The 22,295-nt window shown below is 42.9% G+C and overlaps 1 protein-coding gene across 4 annotated transcripts in view; it reads right to left on the bottom strand.

The window, feature by feature from the left end:
• The window catches only part of MOB3B (MOB kinase activator 3B), a 201,967-nt gene that overhangs the window by 26,620 nt on the left and 153,052 nt on the right, over window positions 1-22,295 (bottom strand). For all 4 annotated transcript variants that reach the window (XM_015117393.3, XM_077965208.1, XM_077965207.1 and 1 more), the window contains one exon: window positions 2,882-3,084. In XM_015117393.3, coding sequence (XP_014972879.1) covers window positions 2,882-3,084 — 203 coding nt within the window. The remainder of the gene's footprint in view (window positions 1-2,881; window positions 3,085-22,295) is intronic.

Here is a 22,295-nt window from a genome sequence, read left to right as displayed (position 1 = left end):
TTAAAAAGTATAAATATTTACAAGCATTAAAATTAATTTCCCTGTAATTATAATTAACACACAAATGTAGGAAATATACTATTGCAAGCAAGATTTAAAGAAATATAAACTTCTGCGGAATAAAACCTGGTACCTTTCTTGCTCACTTAAACTGTTAAAAATTTCTGGTTAACCTAATTTTATCCCAGTCCCTCAAAGAGTCTCATGTCTAGGATATTGACATGTTTGAGGCCATTCTGTGATTCTGAGACTTCAAGTTAGTTCCTGGCACTGCCTTGGAGCCCTTTCTTCAATTATAGAAAATAACTGAGTTTTCTGACAGCAAAGAAAGCCTTTCTCTACTTGATAACTTACACTCAGCTTTTTCCTACAATGTTGTCTTTGAAGGAGAAATTGACTTTCAGCTCTATCTTGGTGTTTCTGATCCCTTAGCTCAGTGAAACTGGAAGTGTGAGTGCTTCCACAGCCTCTTCCGTCTTGTGGGCCTTTGGAGAAGTTATTTTGCATAGACCTGAACATTACTACAGAAGAGAACCGAACTGAAACCATCTAGGAGATCGCAGCAGTTTCTTCTGGCTCTTCATTTACATGGCCCTTGTCCATCTTTCCTCTGTCCTTGACATTTTCTGAAATTAGCTTTATCAATTGTTTCTAGTCTTAACTCCCTTGAGCTGTTTGCACAACCTTATCTTCCCATAGTGGCTGTTTACCCAAAACAGCCTTTATAAAACTCAGCCATCAATGAATTGTAGCTTCTTTCCATACTATTTGTCCAACTGCATTTAGAGACAACTCGGTTCCTACCTCAGAGCCTTCTAGAGATCTCTCGTGAAAGAAAATGAGGAAAACAGGCTCTTTTTAAAGTAAATATGTGAGACATCTCAAGTGTACCCCAAAAAGTCTTGCTTTGTTCCAGGACTACTGAGTAATGCAAATATATATATCTATATATCTATATATCTATATATAGTATTTGATATATATAGTATAATATATATAGTATTTTATATATATATTTTTGCCATATATTCTCATAGCACAATAATAAATTTCAAGGTGAAAAACACTAAAGGTGATATGTGAAATTCACCATCTTCTTTGCCAGGTACAGGTACTGTACTGTATTAAACATATCTCTTATTTTTTGTGTTTTGATTCTTTAACATCAAAGTGGCCTTGTTGATCCTGGAGGGACTGCCCCTCCCAGAGCTAGCCAATTCCTAGTGATGGTAAACAATTTGCCCTCAAGCTGTTTACACAACAACCAATGCAAACCAATCCTGCAGAGCCTGCACCCCAAATACTTCCTCCATCAGGGTCTCACATTAACCACCCCAGGGCCAGGTATCAGATAACTAGGAATAACCCCTAGGCTCCAGAGATTATTCAAATTAGCCAACCCTAAACCTGCTTACTCTCTCTGGCCCATTCCTCCCATGAAAACCACAGTGAGGGTTCTTGCCCATGCTTTCTCTGCTCCCTCGGTCTCCTGACTAACCCTGGTGCTTTCCCATGTGCTCTCTTGTGGCGCGGCATGGCTCTTTCTCTTGGGATGAGTATAACAAATTCTCTTTTCAATGCCAATCATCTGACCTGTTAGCTTTACCATACCTAAATAATAATAAAACCTGGCCAGGTGTGGTGGCTCACACCTGTAATCCCAGCTTTGGGAGAACAAGGGTGGAGAATTGCTTGAAGCCAGGAGTTTGAGACAAGCTTGGACAACATAGTGACATCCCATCTCTAAAAAAAAAAAAAAAACCAGCCATGCCAGCCTATAGTCCCAGCTACTTGGGAGGCTGAGGTGGGAGGATTGCTTGAACCTAGGAGTTGAAGGTGAGCTATGGTGAGCTATGACCTTGCCATTGCACTCCAGACTGGGAGACAGAGTGAGACCCTGTCTCAAAGAAAAAATAAAAATAAAAATAATAAAACCCGTGTTTTAAAATAGGTACATAAAGAGAAAGGGATACAGGGTGGCAAAAGAGGACAGCCTGGCTCTCGTACTCTGGTTGTTCAAATGAACTTGGATGAAATGTAGTTGCCTTGTCAGTTATATTTAGCAAAACAGCCACCTTGTATTATATGGGGGCATAATATAGTACTCAATAGAGCCACTAAAAAATCCTTTGATCAAAGTGTCTGCATTGAGATGCTGCATGGTACAAAAGATGATGAGGTTTTTAGGGGTCCTTGACTTCTGAAGCACAGATTGAGTGCCACTGGAAAGACAGCTTTTGAAGAAAATGAAAGCATTCCCCATTCACCTAAACAATAACACTAAGGATTTAATCATATCAAGTGTTCTCTATTCTAATATATCTCATTGAAACTGCAACACGGAAAACTCAGTGTGAAAAGCAAAGTCCCTGTGAGATTGTATTCTTATTTAGGGCTTTAACTTCTGTCACTACCTCTGGCGTAAAAGCTGCCCGAAGGCAGTTTTACCTGACTGTATGCCTGGCAGCTGGCACACAGTAGGTGCTAAATATTTATTTACCTACTGAAGAAATGTTTCTGATCATCTTTGATTAACAGAGTGAGAGATAATATAAGATATCAAAGATGCCCATTTAAGGAATTCAGTAAGTGGAAGAATGACTTTGGAGCTGAGAATTAAAGCTACTCCCTCTGATCCAAACTATTATATTCCCACTACATTCTGCTACCTCTTGGAGAGTAATCTCGGACACTTATTTGGTGACGGTGGACATCTTGGCATCTCCTGGCTGTTTGTTGACCACTAAACCCCATTCAATTCTGCAGCCCTCTGCTAACAGCTAGCCATCAGTGAGCATTTTCCAGGGATTGACAATGCACTATGACAAATGGCTGAGCTCCTGGGGTGACTTGGATACCATTATCGCATGGTGCCACTTACCAAAGGCTCGAGCTCCTTGCGGTCTATGAGGTTCATCTCTGTGACAAAGTAATAGAAATGTTTGTAGCAGGTGTTGACATGGGCCTCTGCACCCATCACAATGACCCGGTCGAAGTGGTGGATGTAGACGTGGACAAAGACCCGGAAAAGGCGGCACAGGATCTTCTTGCAGATCTGAAGGAAGTTCTTTGGGAAGGGAACACCTAGAGAAGAAAAAAAGAAGAAAGAATGAAACCATGACAGGAAAGTTCCTTTTCCTCTTTCCTCTAATATCAGAAAACTGTCTGAGGGCGAGGCTACAGGGAGACTGGCACCCCGTGTCACAGGAGTCATAGGGAGTGGGGGGTGGGGGTTGGTAGCAAACTAGAAAGCACCTTCCACCTCCTCATCAAGGGCAGCAGTTGCTGTGACTACAGCCAACAGTGGCCATATAGGGATGGAGGCCCCGTGTTGTTAGAGCTTCTAATTTTTCAAGATAATTCGGAAATTTAAGAGTTATACGTGGACCTACTGCATTTTTTAAACATTAAGCAAGTAACTTGAAGTTTTAAAAAGTACCATTAGTCAAAATAAAACATCTCTCTAAGTTACACTGGGCTTGCAAGCTACCAGTTTGCAAAGTTTTTCCTGAGGTATACTGTTTCTGAGGTGGGCAAATTCAGTAACTTTCACAGGTACTTTGCATCACACAGATTCCGCCTTTGTCTCTTTGAGGAAGGTAAGAGTTGGGAGGAGGTCTGGTTTTTCATAACACAGAAAGGGTGAGTGGTCATCGAAGTCACTCAGATTTCCCATTTGATGACCACTACTCCCAGCTCAGTCAAAGCAACAAATTGCAGGATCGAAAGCCTTCCTTTCTCCCTCTCAAATACTGCTTAAGCTGTTTTGTTATTTACGCTGTCCTTAAGTGGTGACATGTTGTAATGGGTTCCTAAGTTAAACAGACACTGTTTGAATTCTTACTCTGCTCCCCTTCCAGATGTATGACTGTGGGCAAGTTGTTTGACTTTTGGTTTCTCGTCCGTAAAAGAGTGGTCCTAATAAGGTCTTCCTTACATGGCTGGGAGGGTATTAACGTAAGATCCTCCTACAGTGCCTAGAATATAGTGAGAGCTTATTAAATGATAATGTCCTCCCTTTTCTCTGCAACGAAAGGCCTGTTGTTATAAGGAAAAGAATTACTGGGCCCGACGCGGTGGCTCACACCTGTAATCCCAGCACTTTGGGAGGCCAAGGCAGGCGGATTGCCTGAGGTCAGGAGTTCGAGACCAGTCTGGCCAATATGGTGAAAAACCATCTCTACTAAAAATACAAAAAAATTTAGCCGGGTGTGGTGGCGTGCGCCTGTAATCTCAGCTACTTGGGAGGATGAGCCAGGGGAACTGCTTGAACCTGGGAGGTGGAGGTTGTAGTGAGCTGAGATCGTGCCACTGCATTCCAGCCTGGGCGACAGAGTGAAACGGCATCTCAAAAACAAAACAAAACAAAACAAAACAAAAAAACAACAACAGAATTACCCTTGTCAAGGAAAGGTAGAAATGACCACTAGCCTTTCAGCAAAATTGTAGAGCTGTGTACGGTGCGTGTCCCAAGTCCCCAGGAAGCCTGGGGAAGCTGTCCTGTCCCCAGGAAGCTGTCCTTTCCTCCACAGAAACCTAGTGGCAGCTGTCTGGTGAGACACTGTAATGGGATCACTTGGGACCCCGGCACAGGAAGAGAAGGAACATGTCTGGCAGGCGGCAGTGACAAGATCTGCCTCCCTTGGGTCCCAGCACTGATACTGGTTTTTCTTTGAAACAAAGTGGCAACATATCAAATGAACCCAGGGAGAAGCTCTGGCGCTGCTTGGGAGCTGACTGCCTGGGCAACAGATGCTGGGATTTGGGGTTGAGGGCGAGGTAGAGCTGAGAAGGTGGACGGTAGCCGCACGCAGAGTTTATGGGCTGCTTTCTCAGTGGAGAGGGGCCTGCAGAACTGCTGCTGCCATGCTGGGGGCGGGTCTGGAGTCTTTCAAGCCTGAGTCCCAGAAGTGCTGGAATTCCCTCTAAGACAGGTATGTTTGCTTCACAAGGGGAGTCCTGTAACCCAGCTGGTGACAATGCCAGGAGGCTGACATATGTTATCTTCACAACATATCTGTGGAATAGGTTTTATTATTCTTATTAATGTTTCATAGATAAATAGCACTGAGGCTCTGCAGCATGAATTCTGTTGCTAAAAAGTGGTAGGGCTGAGATTTAAACCAAGTCAGCCTGACTCTAAAATCCAAAAAATGGGTATTACGGAGTACAACTCTCTCTCTTGCCAGGTTAGAAGAACCACTCGATCGTCAAGCACAGTGAGACATCTAAAGGTTACTCTTCAGTGGCACAGAAACATAAATAAGCAAAAGAAAGAGGATGGGGACAGAAGGCAGAGAAGGGCAGAAAAATGTCCACAGCATCAGAAGCCACAACCAGAGGTGAGAAAAGGTCAGCTAACATACTCTGCTGCCCTCAACGAGAGTATGTTAGCTTTCTCTGCTCAGGCCTTAAGGCCACAGACCTGGGATTAACAGTAGTATTTACTGAGCTCTTACTACGTTTTAGGGACTGTGCCAAGCCCTTTATATGGATTAGCTGACTAGCCCTCAGAACAGGCCTTAAATTATTTCCATCTCACAGATAAAGAAATAGATTTGGGACAATTAAGTAGCTGCCCAAGGTCACCCAGCAGGGAAATAGTAGAGGAGGGATTGGGCCAGTTAGCCTGACTCCAAAGTCCACAAGCACTGCTCTGGGGCTCTGCACACACTTCTAAGCTCTGAGGTCCTTCCTTTCCGGGCAGCTCAAACTCCCTCAGGTATGCTCCCCCTTCTCCTCCCCTGGTTCCAGTCTCATGGAAGCTCACCAGATGCTGGGGGACACAGGGACTTATAGCTGTGCCAGTTTATCTGTGTGGTCCTTATAGCCAGCCCCTCTACCCTCCACACTGACTGCAGATAAGGCAAAGCTTTGGACACACTGCAGATGCTCATGGCAATTGCTGGCCCCCTTTAGATCGTCTCCAAGCAGCTCTGTTCTCCCCATCTCTGCCTCTGCTCAGCTCGGAAATCTCGGCTGTGCCTTCCATTCCAAACCTGGTCTCTGACTTGTCTCTGGCCTTGAAGGGGGTTTGCCTCTTGCCTATCCATTTTGGGCTATAGCTTTAGAGTAGTTGGTTTGGAATCTGGAAGACCTAGTTTAAAACCCTAGCCCTACTTCCTACTAGCTACAACTTATGCAGCCTATGTAGCTAGTAAGTAGTAGGGCTAGGATTTTAAACTAGGTCTTTAGTTTAAAATCCAGTCGAGTCTTCATTACTCAACTTTATTATAAAACTAATACACAAATTTACTTTGTAGGGTTTTTATAATAGTATCTGTACTGTGCTTGGCACTCAATGGGAGCTTTGGGAGTAAGTTCGATTTCATTATTTCCCACTTGAACTCCTCGGGTAGGTGGGACTCTAGGCTCAGAATCTCTTGGCTCTGGCTGCTAAGTCAGGCCCCACTCTTCCACCATTCCCTCCCTTGCATGTAATTCATTCTTCAAAAGCAAAAGCTGCGAACGGTTCAAGTCAAGACATGTTCAGCATGCATTGCAGTCACCCCAGGCCAACTCCAGACACTGCAAAGAGGCTGGGAGCCTAGGAAACCCCACTGGGTTCTCTGCTGAATCAGAGACAAAATCCAGCTCACAGGGAGTGGGGCAAAGAACAGGAAAGCTATATGCATTTGAAAAATTCTTATATTTATTGATGGTTCAGCGGCCAATTCTATAGTTTGTATACTATTTTCACCCTTTTCTCTTCTGCCTTACGGATGTCCAGATTTGTGTGTGTGTGTTTTAAATAAACCTTCTCAGAAGGTGGGACTTGGAAGAGGTTGTCCCTTCAGATGGAGAGACTTGGATGTCCGCCCCTTCTGCAGACTCTGGAACTTTCTCATTCTGTGTTACTGGCCTCATGGCAGCAAGATAAAACAAGATGCAGCTTGCTGACCCACTCCCTTTCCTGGCAGGCTCCAGAGAGCCACTTCATGAAAACTGATTGATTTGAGGTGGTTTTCTTTCTTTATGGTGCTGCAAAGAAGTATCCAATCTCCATTAAATAACTAAAAGAAAAGATAACCCCAAATGAAGGCTGATCTGTGTATGTGCAATGTCATTTAATCCCAGTGACACCCTGAGTAGTGGAATTATTATTTCAGTTTTTTGTCGTTGTTGTTTGAGAAGGAGTCTTGCACTTTCGCCCAGGCTGGAGTGCAGTGGCGTGATCTCGGCTCACTGCGAGCTCCGCCTCCCAGGTTCACGCCATTCTCCTGCCTCAGCCTCCCGAGTAGCTGGGACCACAGGCGCCTGCCACCATGCCTGGCTAATTTTTTGTATTTTTAGTAGAGACGGGGTTTCACCATGTTAGCCAGGATGGTCTTGATCGCCTGACCTTGTGATCTGCCCGCCTCAGTCTCCCCAATTGCTGGGATTACAGGCGTGAGCCACCATGCCCGGCCCATTTTTTTTTTTAACGGAAACTGAGGCTTAGCTCAGTTAAATCATTTGCCCCAGGCCACATGGGTAAAATGAGATAGAGATTTGGCTTCAAAACTCAGGCTTTTTCTTCAGCATCCTATAGGTTCTATGGTGTCAGGGAAGGTGAGGGATAAGAATACCATTTTATTTTAATTTATTCATCTTTTAAGGACAGAGTTTTACTCTACCCTGGATGGAGTGCAATGTCACAACACAACTCACTGCAGCCTCAGCCTCTTGGGCCCAAGCAATCCTCCTGCCTCAGCCTTCCGAGTAGCTGAGAATACAGGCATGCGCCACCATGCCTGGCTAACTTTTGTAAATGTTTTTGTAGAGACAAGGTCTCACTATATTGCCCAGCCTGGTCTCAAACTCCTGGGCTCAAACAGTCCTCCCACCTCAGCCTCTCAAAGTGCTGGGGATTATAGGCGTAAGCTATCTTGACCAGTCAAGAATACCATTTTATGACCTGCAATTAGCTTGCTTGTGGAAGGAGCTCAAAAAAATACTTGTTTTAAAAGAATCCAGTTCAGCAGTTGGAAGAAAGGCAACTGGATCACCTCAAATGGACACTTGGCTAGCTACAACGGCAGCCGGGACCTGGGGAGCTGTGCATGGCTGGGTCGGAGCAAAGGGCAACCTGTGGTCTACATGGCACAACTGACCCAACATCAGGACCATAACCAATGCCCTCCTTCTGCCTCATGAGCACAGAAGATACGATGGACCCTCCACTTCAATATTCCCCATTATGTGTTTTAAAAGTCACGATTCTCGAGAGATCCTTGGCTAAAAAGAGAGGGTTCTGAGGCCAAATATATTGGCAAAAATGCTGTTTTCATAGAGGTTTACAATGTACCCAAGCATAGTAAAGGATCTGAGAATATCTGTAGGAAAAAGTCCTATTTAAATCTGGATTCCCCTTTGCTCATAATAGCTATTGATTTAAAACACAGAGTCTGTAATCAGAATTCCTAGGCTTCATTTCTAGCTTTACCACTTATTCATAATGTAGCCATATTCAGATGATGTAGTGTCTCCTATCCCCACTTTCCCCATCCTTAAAGAAAAATAGGGATATATTAATGTTATTTGTAGCTTAGGTTGTTGTGCGGATTAATTATATAAACATCTACAAGGGTTAGCGTACTGCCTTGCAGATAGTGAGTATTCTATTGTGAATTGTTAGTTTTAGTATCCCATTGACCAAATGGTCTTTGTAACACACTTGGGGATTAAATTCCTCCTGCCTATTTATTTTCAGGATAGCAGTCTTGGCATTAATACATCAATTCTGAACTTGCAAAGAACTTACAGTGGCAGGTACTGAATAAGTCCTGGAGTATCATCTACCTTGCATTATTTTCTACTAGTTTCTCAAACTTATGTCTTATATTGCTGTAAGTTCTCTGAACAAAGGGACTGTGTTATATACTTTGATTCCACCTTTGAAAGCACCTGGCACAGGCAAGGCAGGAATACTTCATCAATCAAAATTGAATCAGAAAAAAGCAGTGGTCTTATTTAGTCAAGATGTGAATCCATCATCTCCTGTTTGGGGGAGGCAAAAAATAAAATAAAATAAAATAAATAAAACCCACAGCAGAAAGGATAGCTTTTTGCCAGACTCTTGATATATATAGTCCTGGCATGGAAGGCTGCATGTTGCTTTTCGGGAGAAGAGAAAACTCTGCAATGAGGAACACTGTGATCCAGCCTAGGGTGTGGAAAGGAAAAAAATCCGAAACTTTCTTTTTATCACTGAAACCTTCCTTCTTCTCTTTTCAATCTTTTTTTTTTTTTTCCAGGTGGTGAAAGTTAATTTTCAGTCACTGTACTCAATTAGAAAGTTAATGCCAGACAACATTAACCAGCAGTCCTAACTGAAATAGATTGTAAGGATTTGGAGTTAAATTTTGACTAGTCTTATAATAATTCAGACAAACCATCAGCAATAATCCCAGACTGTTAGATATTTACCTGTATTGATGATATAGAAAACAACCTTTGATCACAAGATCTCTAAGTGATCTGCAATCAATAATTGAGTCTTAGAACATGCCCTTCCCTCTATCCTACCCTGAACTACCGCCTGTGGCTCTTAGATTAAAAACTGGAAAATTTCAGACTCCAGTAAGTTGGCCCACATTGAGAAAGTGTTCAGATTAGTGCTCCACAGAGAGGGGATGGACATCCAGGTGTTCAGGGATAACCCTGGGCCTGGATGGCCTTGAGTCATGTGGTGTAGCTTAGTTTCTGCAAATGGATCAGTACTGAAATGGAGTTAATGAACCTGAAACAGGGCCAGCTGAGCTCAGGTTTTGGCACGAGCTGAGGCAACATGCCTAAGCAGAGGCCAGCATCCAAACCAATCACTAATATAAGTTTCTAGCAGGAGTCTGCTCACCAGTTAGACTCAAAGCAAGTCTAGAGTTTTCTGGGCAAACAGGCTAAGGAGGAGGCAGGCCAGGGCGCTGGGGTGAGGGTGGAGAGTGAGGAGAGTGCAGGCCTGGAGTCTCTCTTGAAGGCTTGATGAGACAGCCTTGTAGCCCTGTCTCTGTTGCTCATGAAGCCTTGGTACTCAGGCAGGAACCCGCATCTGACAGAGCCCTGCTGAGTTTATGAATGTGTCTAACCACAACTTTCTGATCTCCAAGCCACATTCAGTGTGAGAGCTAAATCGACTATGAAACGTAATAATTTCTCTGGAGCCCCATGCAGATTTGCCTTTCATCTCTGACTTACTAAATCTCCTTTCTCCCCAAGAAAATTTAATAAAAATTCCAGTAATTTCTGCACTTCAACCCATTTTTCTTTCTTCCTCTTTCCCTCCTGCCCCTCCCTTCCACTAAGCCCTCAAACATCTCATTCAATCCTTCCTTTTCAGGCACCTCTGAAAGAAAATATGTTGCCTAAATGGCTTGTGTTACTTATTTTATCTTGTTATGGAGGCCAAAAAAGGAAAAAGTCCTTTAGAACATGCAGAAATGCTTTGGTTGACAAAGGTCCAGGAGATTGGGGGGTGGGGGTGTGTGTTCTGAGCTGGCTATTAATCATTCCTGTTTTCATAATTTTCCCTTTTCTTCTGAAGAGAAAGGCCAACACCTGGGAATGAGACTCTGATCTGTGATCAGTGCTGGGCTGAACCTGGGTTTTTGTGGTCTGAAGAGTAAGAACCAAAAGGTTGTCTCCGGGGATACTGGAGAACTGCCCCCAAACACCTCAAGTTCTGCAAACAACTGGCAGAAGCCCCCTTTATTGATCACCTGGTTACTGCCTCTTCTTTCTTTAGAGCTTGGCTCAGTGTCTCCCATCATCCCCAGACCCAGCTTCCCTGGCATCTGCTATTCTGCTCCTGAAATTTTCCTGCACAGATCACACATGGTAATTCTACGTGTATCTGTGGGAGTCCCTGCTTCAGGTCTGTTACCTGCTCCAGACTGGCCACTCTGTGAGAGCAGGGATGGTGTCCAGCCTCCTCACAAATGTCTCTTTAGTGATGCCTCCTTTGTGGCTTGGCACCTGGAGCAAGGTGGGTATGGAATAAATACTTGCTGACTGTTGGAATGAGAGTTGAGCTCCTGTGCCATCTGCATACCCTGAAATCAAAGCTCAAAGAGGTGAAGGGACAGACTTTGGTTTTATAGAGTTAATTTGTGATGAAGAGGGATCTGAATTCAAGTCTGTCTCGGAGCCTATCCTCTTTCCATTCTGCCAGGAAGCTTTGCAGGGTTCTACAGATCCTTTCATCTCACCCAAATACAATTGACACAACAATTGACACTTGTTAGAAGACAAGGTGGAAAAGGGTAGTTTGGCTTTTACTTTCTCAAATGTATGTGTCACTGGGGGTTTAGGACGAAGTGCCTGGCTCTGGCCTCAATCCCACTTGCGATTCCAGCTGTGGGACTTCTGTGCTGTTTGCCCTTAAGCAACTGCTAACTTTCAAAAGCCTCTGTTTCCTTGTCTGAGGAATGGTGACAATAATACCTAGCTCTTCATGAGACCGTGAGGACCGAATGAGAAGCACAACGCCAGCAGGCACACAGAAGGCATCTGGAAACGGCAGCCGATGTCACCAATGCTAGGAAGACAGCTCTTCTGAATCAACGCCAAGACAGGCGTGGCAGGAGAGCAAATGAAACAGGACAGGTGAAGCTGCCTCTTCTCCAAAGGGTAAACTTTTCTTGGAAAGTACACCTGGAAGACCTGTGATACATGGGAATAGCATGTGAACTGTCCAAGGAGCTTCCAAAGGACACATGATGAAACCTGATGTCCTGGCCAATCCTTTGGGACCCCTGATGGCATGTCAACAACACCCAGAAGTGCCCATGTTTCTCCTTGAAACTGTTATTTATGTCTGAGGGCTTTTGTGCCATCCCTTCTGTCTTCAGAGTCCAGTAATAAGAGGGATGTGAAAATCCCTCTACAAGTCGTGAAAACAACTCATTCTCAATAGTTCACGAATAAAAACAACATCCCACACACGTGGAAAAAGAAAACATACCTCCTCTGGCAGCATGACTGAGAACACACCATTTCCAAAATACTCGCAAAACAAGATGCAATCGGATCACAAGGCAAAAACAAAATGAAACAAAACAAAACTTATGAACACCACAGATGTTTCTTAATAATATATATCCTCCTCCTCTTAGCTTATTCTCTTGCCCCTTCATCCCCATCCATTCTCCTGCCACCTGCTATATATATATACACACACACACATATATATACACACATATACACACACACACACACACACATATACAGAGAGAGAGGAAGAGAGAGAGAAGCTTCATGTTCTTGCTGATGCTGATGAAAATTCAGCTGCGAGGATTGATTCCTCTTAGCAGATGTTTTGTGTTATCTCAGTACGTTCCTCAAGAAAGTGTCTGTTCGTCATGCCAAGGAAAACAATCCTGTGTAGCAGGACTTTGTTCCTCTGCCTAAAAAAAGAGAAAAAAAAGTCCCCAAACAAGCTGACAGCTGCAAATGCTTAGAAATAAACTGGCTACTACTCTGTTTTCCAACTCCCTCCCTCTGCCCCTCCCCAGCCCTTTTGTGCTATCCTCCAGTCTGTTATCATGGTGGTTGGGCCAAAAGAAAGACAAACAGTGGTATGTGATTATATGTTCTCAAGAGAGTCTTAATTCTTTCAGACATGCCATGTGCTGGGCATAGGAAGTGCTGTTTCAGCCACCCCAAGGAGCAACCATGAGTCCAGTGTGCCTGCTCGTCACACCTCCTCCTACCCCCCAGCGCCACTTCTGAGTTGCTCATCAGCATTCCCAGCTCCCAGATGGCTGCCTTTGTCCACTGCTTTCACAGCATGGATATGAAAGGAACAGTAGATTAAGAAAGACTCAAGACAACCCGTGAAAGATATTCACCATGGATTGACAATAAAAGCCATTAGAAACAAACTCTAGACAGTGCAAATCTGACCAGTTTGTTGAAAATCAAACGGGCCAAATGAGACAGATGTTAATGAACCGAGAACAGGATGTTAATGAACTTCATTGGTTCTTGAAAGTTAGGCTGAGTTTGATCAGGAATGTAGGTCTAGGACTGCCACACCTTCTAGCTTTTTGATGAGCCCCAACCAGAATTTGAAGGCCAGGTTCTTTGTCATGGATATAATATTGTGAGTATCCTCACAAATAAAACTATTCTTTATTCCCCAGTAGAATCTTTCTTCCCTTACGTGGAGGACAATTAACACCAAGTCTTGTCTTGAACGGTTGCTGATCTCTAAACTTCTCTCCAGCCCCACTGCCTCCTTCCGAGCCCACCTCCTGCCTGGTTTATGCAGCTCCCTTGGAACTGAGCTTCCTTTCTTTACTCCTGCATTTCTCCAATCTCCACGTGGCAGGTGAAGGACCTTCCTAATATGCAAATGTAGCCAGGAAGTCTGTTTTTCTGCACAAAACTCTAAAGCAGCCTCCTACAGATTCCAAGGTGAAATCCAAGCTATTTAACATGCAGGCAAGACCCTTTATGATTTCACACGTGGTCCACCATCATTTCTGGATTCTCCTAACTTGCATGTAATACTCCAGCCATCTGAAGCTACCATCCTCTTGCTCACTTGTTTCTGTGCGTTGCTGCATGCTGGAGGGTTGGTAGCTGGAAACCTCTTCTTCAGCTTCTCCATTTTGCCTGACTAACTCCTGTTTGTTATTCAAACGTCAACTAATTTATCACTTCCTCTAGAATGTCCTCCCTTCCAACCTCACCCTCAGTCTAGTTAGGCATATCATAACACCTGCTACTTCTTCCATGACAATACTACCACATCATCTTTTAATTGTCCTTTTTTTTTTTTTTTTTGTCTCCCAGGAGACTGAAAATTGTGTAATGTCAGGGACCTTTCTTGTTCATAGTCATAGCCATGGCATCGAATGCGTAGCAGAACACAGTGGTTCTCCATATGTAATTACTGAATGCAATGGATCGAATGCTAATGCCCCCCCTCAAATGCATGTGTTGAAATCCTAATCCCCAAGCTGATGGTACTAGGAGGTGGGGCCTTTGGGAAGTGATTAGTTCATGAAGGCAGACACCCCATAAATGGGATTAGTGCCTTTAAAAAGGAGGGTCCTGGCTAGGCGCAGTGGCTCAGGCCTGTAATCTCAGCACTTTGGGAGGCTGAGGTGGGCGGATCATCTGAGGTTGGGAGTTCAAGGCCAGCCTGACCAACATGGAGAAACCCCGTCTGACCTAAAAATACAAAATTAGCTGGACATGGTGGTGCATGTCTGTAATCCCAGCTACTAGGGAGGCTGAGGCAGGAGAATCACTTGAACCCAGGAGGTGGAGGTTGCAGTGAGCCAAGATTGTACCATTGCACTCCAGCCTGGGCAACAAGAGTGAAACTCCATCTCAAAAAAAAAAAAAAAAAAAAAAAAAGAGGGTCCTTTTTCTTTTCTCCATGTGAGGTTACAGCAAAAACTGCCATCTATGAACCAGGAAGCAAGGCCTCACCAGACACTGAATCTGTCAGTGCCTTGATCTTGGACTTCCCAGCCTCCAGCACTGTGGGAAATAAACATTTGTTGTTTATAAGCCACTCCGTTTGTGGTATTTTTGTTGTAGCAGCCTGAACGGACTAGGCCAGTGAATAAACAAATAACCATAGAAACCTGAGTGGTGTGGGAGTGGTGAAGAACTTCCCCTGCTTGGGTTCCCCTTACTTTTTCCAACTCCAACCACTGGCCCTTGAGTCACAATCTGAAAACCACTGCTTGGTAGAAAGATCTCCATGGAATTGCTATAGACCCATGTTTAACCAAGTAATGTCTAAAGCGGTAAGGCTACCATGAACATTAATACACAGTTATCTCTTCACACCTTGCAGATCTCAGAGAGAAATGCATGTATCAGATTTTTACTGATACTGAGGAAGAAGTATCTCCCTCTTCAAATTGTATTGTATATTTGCATTGATGTGGTCATTTTCATCTAAATAAAGTTGTCAAACAGGTAGTTTTCCAGAGTTACTAAAGTTTACAGTAAGCCAGATTTGGTTGACAAATCATGCTGAGATACATAATGGAAGGAGGTGGGGGCAAGGGAGAAGATAGCAACATCACTGATCCTCTTTGGACAGTTGGGGGAACCCAGAAAGAACAACTGGAGCCCAACTTGAGGGGGGCTTTGCAGAGCCAAAGCGAACAGTGACCCTTCTGAAATGAACCTGAGATAGGAATAAAACTGTTAGGGGATCTTCTCCAGATAAAAAGAATCTGAGGGAAAGACTGGGAGTGGATGATGAGGACTTTTTCCACCTGACACAGAGGGGTTAAGGCAGCACTGAGCAAGAAATGGTGAGTCACTGCATGTGCATGTAAGATCCAGTGAAGGTAAGTACAAGGGATAGGGAAGAAACCAGAAATGTGACTCTAAAATCTTATCTCTGGGTCAAAGTCAAACTAAATTCATGAACTAATTCAAGTAAATTATTTACTTGAATATGTCTTAAACAAGACATCACATATTCACATGCCTTCAGGGATTACAAAGGAACATGAATGAGTAAAGTAGGCTGGGTGTAATATGATTGGGAGTGGCGTGGACTGTGCCAGCCTGCAGAGTGTATTATGCAGGAAAGGAAAAAAGCCTCTCAGCCTTAGCTGATTGTTGGCCAGCAGGAATATAGATCTAGGACTGCCAGACCTTCTGTTTTTTTCAAGAGAATCCAGAAATCTAGATTCTTATATGAAACTTCCCCGTGGTTAAATTCTAGTTAATTCAAGAACGTTAAAAAATTTTCAGACATTTTATTTAGTAACATTATTTAGTCCATTATATAGTTTAGAACATTACATAGTTCACTCAGCCTGGAAGTTGGCTCTATAAGCTGACAGCTTAATTTTAGAAATTCAAATTTAAGGCCGGGCGCGGTGGCTCAAGCCTGTAATCCCAGCACTTTGGGAGGCCGAGACGGGTGGATCATGAGGTCAGGAGATCGAGACCATCCTGGCTAACACGGTGAAACCCCGTCTCTACTAAAAAATACAAAAACCTAGCCGGGCGAGGTGGCGGGTGCCTGTAGTCCCAGCTACTCGGGAGGCTGAGGCAGGAGAATGGCGTGAACCTGGGAGGCGGAGCTTGCAGTGAGCTGAGATCTAGCCACTGCACTCCAGCCTGGGAGACAGAGCGAGACTCCATCTCAAAAAAAAAAAAAAAAAAAAAAAGAAAGAAACTCAAATTTAAAAATTAAAAAAGAAGGAAAGAAAAACCCTCTCGTAGCACTGAGCACATGCAACATATGGATCTTGGTTTCCAATACCATTTTTTAAATAAAGGAATCAGGGCTCCTTGGAGAAAGTGGCTGATTCTAGGACTGAAGCAGGAAATATAAAAGATGGCCTGGGACACCTTAGTGCCAGAAAGAAAGGAAGTGCTAATAAAAACACAATGATGGGGGCATAGAAGCCAACCTGAAAGAGCTCCTGAATGGCCCAAACTGGAACAATCTGAGCAAAAAAATAAATGGAGTAGTTTTGCATTATAACCCAAAGTATAAAATAAATATCTGTGAGTCCACACTGATATAAATAAATGGTTGGATAGTAAATAGGGAAAAGAAAAATATCTCTTGTATAGTGAGATTCCAAATATGTAAATACTCCTGTTCAAGGAGATGAAGCTCTTGAGTGTGGGCTATGCTTGGTGAGTTGCTTCCGAAGAGTACAGTATAGGGGAGGGGTGGCTTTACAGTCAAGAAACCTGGCAAACATGACCTTGACCAAGTGATCAAGGTTAACATCAACAGTGATCAATCGTGTTCATAGAATATGGCTTTGATATGATAAGTCGCTTCACTTCTTTGGTCTCCCTCCCCATAACCCATAAGCCCTACCTAACCATGAAAAAAATCAGACAAACCAACACTGAAGAATGTTCTGCAAAACATCTGACTGGTAGTCCTCAACATTGTCAAGTTCATCAAAACAAGGAAAGTCTGAAGAGCCTAAGGAGACGTGCTGACTAAACGTAATGTGGTATCCTGGATGGAATCCAGGAACAGAAAAAGGGCATTAGGGGAAAACTGAATACTGTGTAGAGTTTAGTAACAGTAGTGTTCATGTGTTAGTTCCTCAGCTGTGACAAATGTTTTGTGAGATGTTAACAATATTGGAAACTGGGTGAGGGATATATGGGAACTCTTTGTACTATCTTTACAACTTTTTAATAAACCAACTATTCTAAAGAAAATGTTTATTTATATTAAGAGTTTATTTATGTTTAAAAAACACTCTGTGGGTCAAAAATATTTGATTGGCTCCAGAGGCCATGAGTTTGCACGTTTTGATTTATGCACTGACATTTCTGTGTTTACTGTTATGCTCTGATTAGGACTGGCTACATAATTTGCAGAGCCCCTTGTTTAAAATTTATTAAGCACTTCAAGATGGCAAAAGCAGAGTCTTAAACCAAGCATGGCGCCCTTCTGAGTGCAGGTTTCATGCCTGTGAAGCTGGCCCTGTCTCTAACATGCGGTGTGATCTGAACAGGGCTGTGGAGTCAGGAGTCATCCTTGCCAGATAAAACTCCCGCTATACACCCTTTATTTGTTCATTAACCAATTTAATAGTTAAGAATAGCAAATATTTATTTGTTTGCAGATGTGCTAGATACTAGGGATTCAGCAATAAGTAAAAGAGTTAAATTGAATAAGGTCATGTTATACCTAAGTCTCCAGCACTGGAAGTTGACCTGAGGACTCCGCCAGGTGCTGCAGACACCCACAAGGCTCAACCCCTCACCCTCTCTATTTTCCCACTTTCTCCAATCTCAACTGCAACATTACCTACCTACAATGAAAATTCTATAGAAAATGGATTTCTTAAGTTCCAAAATTAAATATATAAAAGTTTTATGTGGCTATCATATAATATTTGCCATTAGAAGTCCCAATTTCATTGGTTCTCAAGAGAAACTTTTATTTCCTGAGCATCCAATGGCACCAGACATGTAAATATCCTTATCCCCAAAAAACCAACAAACTCTGCAGTTGTTTTCCCTATTTTGTGGGTGAAAAAATACTGTTAAATTGAATTTGGTCGAAAGCTGCCTCCTCTGCTTTAAGTTTGGGCTAAAGGTTTCTCAGTACCTAATGAACCCAACTTGATGAATAAACAGGCTATACCCTACTCTTGCAGCAAGTAGCCTAGTCTTAGCCAATCACAGTAGCTGAACCACAGACAGACAACTATTTAGACCTGGTTCAAATAAGGCAAACGCACAGCTATAACCAATCCAGCTGTTTCTATACGTCACTTCCATTTTCTGTACTTTGCTTTTTCTGTCGATAAATGTTATCCAACTAAGCAGCAGCCCTGGAGTCCCTTTGAACCTGTTTTGGTTCTGAGGGCTGCCCAATTCATGAATAAATCTTTGCTTGAATAAACTCCATTAATCTAACTTTTTTTTTTTTTTTTTAATAATGAAAAACTGAGAGGCTGCATCACTTGCTTAAGTGATACAGGTGGTGAAGCTGGATTTAAACCTAGATCCCACCCACTCTGAAACATCCACTTCCCAAATAATATACCCTCTACCCCTCAAAAACCAAGGCAATTCCTTAAAAATTATTAACTTAATCATACAGAAAGTACCTCTCAATGGTTAGTCATGGAGTTTAAAAAGTCCTCAACTGAAATAAATTATTGTTAGACTAGTAGCCAATTTTAAGGTCCTTATGAAACACAACTTTTGAGGAGAAGAATCTGCAAGTTCAGGAGACTGGTCTTTTGGAATTTGGTGGTGGTGAGGCAGGAGTAGGAACAGGAGCGAGAGGACAGAGGTGACTAAAGCAATGGTCTCTCTAGAACTTGACATTCACAAGCAGAGATGAGAAACTGATGGCTACAGGCCAAAGTCAGCCCACAGGACTGCCTTCTTTGGACCACATAATATTTTTTAAATGCTGCCGACATTTAGAAATTGGAAACTATAACACAAAGATGAATTCTTGCTTCTCTTGGAATAACTCAGAAGACCTGGCACAAGTGGACTGAGATTCCCATATGGCAGCAGCTCAGGAATGTCTGTTCCCCATACATGGAGGATGCTGTACTTACCTGAGGAGCCCCATTCATTCCATTTATTTATATTGCCAGCTGGACCCTTGAGAGGAAATGTTGCCTGTGATTGCAAATTTGATTACAGCAGATGGTGGGCCCTTCTGGCTAGGTGGCCTTCCTTGGGACAGGTGTTTGCCATTTTAGGGACGAGGAGTTCTGTCCACCATGAGGCCACCCCAGAGTGGGGTCCACTGGCCTGCCACCTGCTTCTTTACATTGGGCCATCAGTCCTAGCTGTTGTTCAAGCTCTGGCCAAACCACTTGTTTTGTAAGGCCAGGTGAGGCTTGGTTGCATAGAAGATGTCTTTTGGCCATACTGGAAAATTATTACCCTAGTAACACTGTCTCTGAGTACCTCATACTTTCAGCTTATTTGTTCTCCCAGCCCCAGCAAGCACTGGAGTGGGGTAGTCCCTCTTTTTGGTTCTCTGTTTAACATAAATGTGCAGAAGGCACCATTTACTTGTTTTCTGAATGGAATCCCAGGGAGCATGAACAGACAGTCTTCTGGGGATGATGAAGGCACATGGGCTTTGTGTTTTGCAATACAAGAGTCTTCTCCATATGTTCTTTCTTTATTAACATGCATAGGTGGTCCTTGAGTTACACATGCTTGACTTTCTTACCTTCTGCATATTTGCACACTACATGGATATTGCTAAATTCCCTTTACTAGGGTGCATTTGATCCATGATACATTAATTACAGTGGATGCTTTGGTGATGTCACACAGAAGCACTGTGAAGGAGTGTGTACTTGCTAGAGGAGAGGACAAAAGCACCACACCCACCCCATGCATCCTGGGGAGCCTCTAGGAACCCCTGCTACCTACATCCATTAGAAGAACCACCTTGCAGAGCAAAAGTCCTTTTGCCCAGCACAATCTCCCCAGGTTCCTATGATGATTCTCACATTTCCAGGACCCAAAGACATTAGCAACCATTGGGACCTTAATTAACAATTTTAAGATGTTTTCTAATTCTCTGATAAAACTTCTAATCTACAAATGTATGCTCTGTATTTCAGGCAGATATTGTAGAATATATATTTACAAGAGTAGGTGACTGCCTACACAAATTCTTTTGGTCTAATCATAAAAGTAATATTGCTAAAAAATTAGAAAATGTTATCACCCATAATCCCATCAAGAAATAATCACTGGTAATATTTTGTTGTGTTACCTTCCAGTCTTTTTTCTCTGTGTGCATGTGTATCGTTTTATTAAAAGTACAATTAGAGTCATACTATATATTCAGTTTGTATCTTCCTTTTTGTACTCGACATTATGAGTATTAGATATTCTTTGAACAATGAATCACCATATAACCATCACACAGACTCAACAATTATAAAGACAAAGTAATACTTAGATGACTCTTCTTGTACATATCTTTGATAGCTAGTCCTGACAATTTTCCTTGGCTATATTCTTAGGAGTGGACTAAATCCCATTTACATTATATTTTACATTAATAGTTCATGAACACTTTGCATTAGACTCCATAATAGATGTTTGTTTCATAGAAAATATTGAAATGAAATGAATGAGCACTATTTATCTTGCAGTGTAGGTACCCCTGGCACACACTGAGTTTCCCAGCAGTATGCATGCCGCTGTTAGAGAAAAATGGACACAGGACTCAAGAACCAAAGCTATAAAAAGCAATTAGTAGTCTTCCTATGAGTATAGTAGTGGTTCTCAACCCTGGTTGTGCATTAGAATTATCCAGGGAACATAAAAAAATAGAATGGCAGTGTCTCACACTAGAGCAACTGAATCTGAAATTCCTCAGATAATTCTAATGTACAGCCCTGGTTAAGAAACACTGGCCTACAGAAGTGATTCTTTAAGTGTGATCTCTGGACCAGCAGCACCAGCAATATCTGGGAGCTTGCTAAAAATGCAAATTCCCAGGCCTCAACCTAGCAGCACTGAATCTAACACTTGGAGACTAGGGTCCAGCAATCTGTGCTTTAAGATGTCCTCCAGAAATCCTGATCCATGATAAATTTTAAGAACCACAGGCCTAGAATATTCTGTTGTGCATATTCCTGGCTCAAGGATCTAGCTTGCTTAACCAAGTGGGGAGTCTTGCTGAAGATTTACAGAATCTGGTATCTGACTTGATGTCAAGTCTCCCATTTATTACTATGCAATCTTGGGCAAATAACTGAGTCTGAGGCTGTTTCACCATGAAGGACATAAGGATATTAATAGCATCTACCTTGTTGGGCTGTTGTGAAGATTAAATGGAAAATAATGAATAGTATTTTCCAAAAGGTAGAACTTCATAAAATTTGCTTTTATCATTAGCCATCAGATAACTATTACTGTGGTCGGGAGATCAGGAAGGAAGCCTCTGAGGTGGAGGGAGACAACTGATCTGGCGGTCTGAACATCCAAAACAGATGTTTGTTTCCTAACTCTTTTCCAGGCCTAGGCTTGGATTTAGATGACACCTGCTGTGACACAAATACATGAATCTCCCAGGATGACACGATGAGTCATTCTCTCAGGAGCTGTCTTCACACTACGGAAGTGCTGAAAATACACGGCTAGAGAGCCAGGCTTGGTCATCTGGACCTCAAAACTGCCAGGGGTGGGAGGAAACGGAGAAGGAAGGGAACCACCCTTCTAACACCTAGACCAGTGTTCTCAAACGGGAGCCCTGAGAAGCACCTGGAGGGCTCATTGAACACAGACTCCTGGGTTGCACCCCCAGAGTATCAGTGAGTCTGGGGAGGGGGGTCTGAGAACTTGTGCTTCAAACAAGTTCCCAGGCGAGGTTTATACAAATCTGACCACACTTTCTATGCTAAATTGAAAACACTGGCAAAGTTCATGAAACTGCAAGTCAACTGAGCTGTGACCTATAAAAAGTTTTAAAAACTAGAGAAATGTTATCTAAGACTTTCACATTTCCTCTGTAAAATTCAAATTCCCTTTGACATTCTATTTAGGTTTGCCCAGAGTTACACTGGCCAACTTGACAGACATGTGGATAGCAACGTTCATTGGAACCCTAGGTCCCCCAGAGGGGGTTGAAGGGCAGAGTGATGGGCAAGCCCAGCCCATCTTGCTTTGCTCTCACAGGTGGTGGGGTGAGAAATCATTCACCGTCACCTCTCCTTCCCCCAAGAAGCCAACACACATCAATCACTTAGACTAAGAGTTTGTATACACCACATCATTTAATTCTTCCTGTAATCTATGAGGTATGAGCTACTTATGTCTCAATTTTTACAGATGAAGGAACTGAAACTAAGAGA

The sequence above is a fragment of the Macaca mulatta genome, chromosome 15, assembly GCF_049350105.2.
Source record: "Macaca mulatta isolate MMU2019108-1 chromosome 15, T2T-MMU8v2.0, whole genome shotgun sequence".
Classification (NCBI taxonomy): Eukaryota; Metazoa; Chordata; class Mammalia; order Primates; family Cercopithecidae; genus Macaca; species Macaca mulatta.
The sequence above is the reverse complement of the archived record's forward strand: the minus strand, read 5'-3'. Positions and strand labels throughout refer to the sequence as shown.